This window comes from Mesoplodon densirostris, chromosome 14, assembly GCF_025265405.1.
Source record: "Mesoplodon densirostris isolate mMesDen1 chromosome 14, mMesDen1 primary haplotype, whole genome shotgun sequence".
Taxonomy (NCBI): Eukaryota; Metazoa; Chordata; class Mammalia; order Artiodactyla; family Ziphiidae; genus Mesoplodon; species Mesoplodon densirostris.
The window spans coordinates 78,452,921-78,459,409 of NC_082674.1; the positions used below are offsets into that span (position 1 = coordinate 78,452,921).

A 6,489-nucleotide genomic window follows, 5' to 3' on the forward strand; every position below is an offset into this window, starting at 1 on the left:
GAGAGGGCTGGCTCAGTGGATGGGGTCTGAGGACAGGCAGAAGAAGAGTGGGGTTATTCCTGCTGGCTGGTGGGCAGGAGATCTCCTAGCACGAACATACAGAGGGCAGTTGGGCATTGATTAGACAACAGTGAAGTTCAGGCTGCAGCCATGCTCTTCGGTTCCCCTTCTGCCAGCCCTCAGGGTCATTCAGCCCATATGGACTCTGGGTGCAGCTTCCTTTAGGGAGAGATGATTTCCATGGTGAAGTCAGTTATATCATGGCCGCCTTTGGATTGTCCTAGGAAGATGGGCTTTTCTTCTGCTTGAGAGGTGCTGATGTACCAGTTGGGGTACAGGGCAGACTCAAATTCAACTACATTCTTGATTTCTGTCTTGTTGAAGACAAATCGTTTTTCCATCTTCCACTTTGGGTAAGTTTTGGGGTCTACCTCCTGCAGCAAAACAGAAATAAACATTTTCATGAGGGCAGGGACACAGACGCTCTACTCTGATCTGGACAAAGATGTTCTCTGGGTCGGCTACAGAGAAAATGGATATGCAGGTCCAGGCCCAGGAGCCAGACTCCTGAGTTATCTTTGAGACCCCAGGTTTCTGTGTGGTGACTGAAGATGTCCCTTATCCTTTTCTGAAACTTAGCATCAAATGCTAGGGAGCATAACAGAGGTGGGAATGTTTTTCAAAAGTGAAAATTAGGTTAAAGCTCCTAGGTGTATCTGTTTCCAGGGACTTTGCTGTATTTTTCCTCATGGCCCTTCAGCTTGGAAATGAAGCTTTTGCTGGGAAAGCAGGGGAGGGGAGGTGTGATTTTGGGAGAGGGTTGGAAATGATGACAGGTGACAGGTCCCCTGAGCAGATTAAGTTCCCAAAGCGTCATCTATCAAGTGGAGCAACCTTAACAATGTATAATCTATTGGGTGGTAACAGTGGCGAGACACAAGAACATCTACATAATGATTTCATTTTCTGTGGTGGGAGTGGAAGTTGCATGCATTTAACACTTACATTAAACTTATTTACATCTATGCAAAATTACCAAGTAGCCCTGCTCCCAGAATTTCTAAGGGGAAGAGGTAGTTGTCTTGGAAGAAAGTGATGGCTAGGGGTCCTTCAGAGGATCCTGAGAAGGGCCTTCAGCCCCTGGTACCCACTCACCTCCAGCTGCAGGGTGGGCCTACCGCCTTTCATCACACAAGACAGGTATAGATTCTTTTCCTTGAGGCCTAAGGCCACAGGTATCTTGTCCTCACTTTCATCTCCTTGCACGAAGCTCATGCAGAAAACCACTGGGAAGAGGAAAGGGGTCTTATGGTTAGGGACACACAGCACTGCAGGGACTCTTACAATTTAGCATCCTCTGCGGAAACCCACACCAAGGTTCCTATGGCTTAACAGACAGGGTAATGGGGCTTCTCGCAGATCATAGCAGGTTCAGTTGGTTGAATCAGGTTTTTCCTCAAAGAAGGTTTAGGGGCTTCTCAGAGCCTCACCACAGTGGCAAAGAAGAATCAGGGGGTCTGATTTTTAGAAACTGCAGAGAGTCATCTTGTCCCTGATGGGTGATGTGTCCATCCACAAGAGCAGAACAATTTGATCAACGTGAAAAGCGAGAAAAGAGAGAAAGCTGGGTCCCGGGAAAACATCGGGCACGGATCTGTTTCAGGAACGTAGAGAAGGAAGTGGGAAGAACCTGGGAAAGGAGCTTAGCTGGGAAAAGTGGCTGCAAAGAGAGACACGCATTTCTTTTTTTTTAATGCGGTACGCGGGCCTCTCACTGTTGTGGCCTCTCCCGTTGCAGAGCACAGCCTCCGCGGCCATGGGTAACGGGCCCAGCTGCTCCGCGGCATGTGGGATCTTCCCGGACCGGGGCACGAACCTGTGTCCCCTGCATTGGCAGGCGGACCCCCAACCACTGCACCACCAGGGAAGCCCGAGACATGCATTTTAATCTTCCTTAGTCATAGCTGTCTGTCTCACTTGGAGGCCCCAAGGTCACGCTCACAGTGCAATTCTAAAGAAACAGGGCTGTCTTGGCTTGGCTGACACCAGGAAGCCTTCCCCCAGTGATGCCTCTCTCCAAGGTCAGCAGCCTTGGAAGAGAACAGCCTGCTTCTTTCAGCTGCCCCCTTGACCGCACCCCTGCATACAGGATTCAGCCATGGTGCCAAAGTGCCAGGCAGATTCCCACAACCCATGGGCCCCCCGGACTTGAGACAATTGCCAGTGACAGTAGAGAGATAGAAGTTCCTGCTTGTCAGTAAGGTTTCCCTCTAAGGAACCATCTGGTATTGGGCGGGAAAGATGTTAGGGGTGAGGGGGCGGGGCTGGGAATGAGGTGGGGGAACAAATTATCTCCTCACCATTCTAGTTTCAACTCCAACGACAGGAAGAAAGAACCCACAGGCAGTTAGGTCTTGTCCATCAAATGACTCTTTTCTAAAAGAAGCACTGACATGGCACTACCATATCCTTTATTATATGTTATTTCACTGCTGTTGATCATTTGCCTGAATCATCTACTCTGTTGAAAGTGTAGAGAATTAGCAAGCTACCAGGAGGCCAAGAAAAGAAGCAGGGTGTCCCCAGGTACCTTCTCGGTTCACGTCCCGTGCGAGGAGGTGGAGAGCCTTCAGCACACATGGACTAGCCAGCACCAGGGATTTTTGCTCTTTGTCCTGGAGTTTGCAGTTCAGCGACTGCACACTCGCGTCGCACAGAAGTTCATCATTGTACGTTTCAAAGATGACAGGCTCTAAAATGTGGAGCACAGACGTCGTTTAGGTGGAAGCTCAGAAGGGCAGGCCTGATGCTGTGAAGCAGCAGAATTTGGTTCCTTGGAGGATATCTGAGCATGCACAGCCGAAGCTTGATTATAACATTGGTGGGGAGGAAGCTGGGGTGCGTCAGAACACTGGGCCTGGCACCCTAAGATTTGGGTTCAAGCCTCAGCTCTATTGATGGCTGTGGATGAGCCGTGGAGCTACTTATGTAAAATGGCAGTGGCAATAGAACTGGCCCAACAGGGATATTCTGAGGCTCGCAGGAGATACATAAGTGAAAGCCCTCAGAATGATTGGGTGCTTTGCAAATATCAGTAGTTATCAAGGTCCTATTTTAAGAATAGTTTCAACAACTAAAAATGAGACTAAAACCATCACCAAATTGGATTGTATACAGTCGTGTCTTGAGATGTAACATTTTGGGTACCATTTTATGCGTGACTATAAATATATTCTGGAAAAGCTTCCATTCTTAAGATTAAGAGCACTATAGCCAGTTACACCATCATTTCAGTAAAGAATTCCTTAAAAAATCTTTTAAGTGAACAAATCAATCTGATGGAAGACAAAAAAAAAAAAAAAGAATACTTTCAACTAAAGAGATGATTAATTGGGTTTCTAGGTGTCTCTGTTTGCCTCTCACTGCTGGGCCTTCTACTTTTAAAGGGTTTCAGCTTTAGGGAAGTTTAGTTGACTGCTGGGTTACGGCCTCTGAGAAGGAAATGACCAGCAATCTTGTGTCTGCCCTCAGCTCTCATTAGGTACCTTCTTCAAAGATGAGTGAAAAGATGCTCCTCAGGCCATCGTCCTGGAAGGCCTGTGAGCAGGGAATCTTCTTCAGCTTCTCCATGGCCACGATGACTGACACCACCTGCCTGAAGCTCTTGTTGTAGAGCTGGTGGGAGATTTGCAGTTGGATGCTCCCATCTCCCACGGAGCTGAGGTCCAGGTGTTGGACGCAGCACTGTGGAGAGAATAAGGAAGTCAGCGTGGGAAGGTGCTTGTGCCAGAAGACTCTGGTTTTGACCTGAGAGAGGACGAAGGAGCGGGTAACAGAGCTTCTAAGGATAAACGTTCATCTCTCCGCAGCCCAGAGAGGTTAAGTGGCTTACCCAAGGGCACGTGGCAAGAGACAGGCAGACCCAAAACTAAAACGTTGGCTTTCTGATGCTCTATGTGGTATTCTTCTAGAATAAATCCCATTTCTACCTTATCTCTTTTACACATGCTCCACCTAACCATAAACTTATACCTTCTTACACTTTTGATATTTTTGTAAATCTAATGCACTAACACTATGTAGTTAATTTTTCATGGCAATGATGATCATCATATTTTCAATACATCTATGCTCAATCAACAATTATTCTATACAAGTTTTTTTTTTTTCTCAAATGTTCTCTCATAAATAACCTGCCAATACTTTAAAAGTGGTTACTGTTCGTGAAATAGGTTCCCATTTCCACCTTATTCAGAGAACCTGTATAACTAACTGCATTAAGGCTTAACTGAGGTTGCCCCCAAGGCACGATAATGGTTTAAAAGCTTGAAGGACAGCTAAAGAGACATGTAACAGTGCAGAGGAAAGCTGAGTGCGAGAGAAGTTCCTGCCCAGAGCAGAGGCCCCAGATGAGGGAGAGCCAGGCTCCCGGAAGAGACAGTGGAGGAGGGCCGGGCACAGAAGTCGCACTCCACCCAGGGCCGGAGAAAACCAGTTACGCTGGTTTTAAAAACTTTAAAGAAATGTGCTTTTAACAAGCCTGAGACTGGATGAGGAGGCTGGAGGAGGCTGCCATGAACTAAAAAAGTAAGAGAGAAGTAGCTGCCTGCTCATCTGTACAACTGCATTAGTTGGGCTGATGGCTGGACACACTGGGAAAGTCATCAGGCCTCTTACAGAAGAGAAGAGCCAGCTGGAACATCAGCGAGGCTCTCTGTAAAGATAAGAGTCAGAGAAATACTCCTCTGCTGGGAAAGACTTAGCTCCTGTTGACAGTATTTCAGAACTGAAGGCTGCGGGATGCTAGGGTCTCTGACATCATCCAGCTCATGAGCCTTATTTTTCAGAGGAGGATCAGAGGGGTAAAATGACTTGACCAAGATCTACTGGCAAGTGAATAATTTTCTTGCCACCCCCAACTAAACTTTTCCTGTACATCACCTACTCCCTGTTATCATAAGCTCCTCCCCAGGGAGCAAAAAACAACTCCACCCTTAAAGGATGCAGACATGTTCATTCTCAAGATCATCTTCTCTGGGTCTCAGAGTGTGACTTAAGTGATTAACGTAGTTTCATCACTCTTAGGGCTAAAAGCCTCTTCTAAAAGGAGAATCAAATTTGCACTGGAGCCTGGACCGTCTTCCTAACATGAGACAGCAAACACTATCTCCACTGTAATTCCCCCTCACTCTCTGCAAGCATGGCCACCATCACCAAGCCTCAGTGAACCACTGTGGTGGCGTGGGAGCTGCGTAGTGGCCAGCCCGCGTCTGTCTCACCGGAAGAGGAGAAAATCATTCGAACACAAAATTCCACAGGAACAAGGTGGCCCCCTTTCCTTGAGTCTTTCCCATGTCAGAGCCCCTTCATGTGTGGAGAGCGAAGCCCATGGACTCACCTTCATCTGTTTGGGGCCGTCAGCCTCAAATAACAGGTCATTCTCGTCACTGTAATAAAAACAGAGAGATTGTTCAATTATGTCTCCTGGACAAGATTATTTTTCCTTCCCTGCAAACCATCTTCACCTTTAATAGGAAACTGCGAATGGCATGTTCCTCAGGGCTGCCTGAAGCTGCCAGGTTCCGTGGTGATATGCAATGGAAAAACAAATGAGGCCGGGCAGGTACCCCCGTTGCTGTCTGTTGCATGCTGAGACCTAACTTCCAGCCCAGTTAAAATCTGAGCTTTCCGACTCATGTAAGCCAAATATGGCAAGGGATCCCTTGTATTGTCCACTTGGCGTCTTTCCTTCCTGTTTGCCCTCTGCAGGCAGTCCCTGCAGCAACATCTAGATGGCCTATGGGTGCCAAGGCCAGACTTAGAGTGGAAAATCAGTCTTTAAACCAGGTTTGCCTTGGAACCCTGCTTGCCACTGAAAGAGGCAGTTTGGGGCGGCAAATCTGGTCTTCAAGCACAGATGACACACTCCACACTCTTGAGAGGGGAGCCCTGTTCACATTACTGGTATCAATTTTCCCACTGACCTGTAGTAAGCCATCACTTCGTTGGCGGGTTCAGGTACCGTTGCCATGCTTGCTTCAGAAACCTGTGTAAAGAGGAGAAAATGAGTGACCATTTGCCACGCCAGTCCCCACGAGGGCTGCCTTCACACGTGAATTGCCCTCAGCATCTAGTACCTGGCAGGCATGCAAAGAAGCAATCTTTTTTTTTTTTTTTGCCGTATGTGGGCCTCTCACCGCTGTGGCCTCTCCCGTTGCGGAGCACAGGCTCCGGACGCTCAGGCTCAGCGGCCGTGGCTCATGGGCCCAGCCGCTCCGCGGCATGTGGGATCTTCCCGGACCGGGGCACGAGCCCGTGTCCCCTGCATCGGCAGGCGGACTCTCAACCACTGTGCCACCAGGGAAGCCCAAGAAGCAATCTTTGAATGCATAAGTGAATGCGTGAAAGAGTCATCCTTTGGGTCCAGAGTAAAGCATTTGCTAAATCAAGCCCAAACCAGAAGTGGATTTATTAGGAGACCTGGGGCAG

The 6,489-nt window shown here is 48.2% G+C and overlaps 1 protein-coding gene across 1 annotated transcript; it reads right to left on the bottom strand.

The window, feature by feature from the left end:
- Window positions 1-221: 221 nt before the first annotated feature.
- On the bottom strand, window positions 222-6,076 carry IL1B (interleukin 1 beta). The gene is made up of 6 exons (XM_060117337.1): window positions 5,985-6,076; window positions 5,399-5,447; window positions 3,546-3,744; window positions 2,591-2,752; window positions 1,156-1,286; window positions 222-434 (listed from the first exon to the last, which is right to left on the bottom strand). The coding sequence occupies exons 1-6, from the start codon at window positions 6,074-6,076 to the stop codon at window positions 222-224; spliced, it is 846 nt and encodes a 281-aa protein (XP_059973320.1).
- Between the last annotated feature and the right edge of the window lie 413 nt (window positions 6,077-6,489).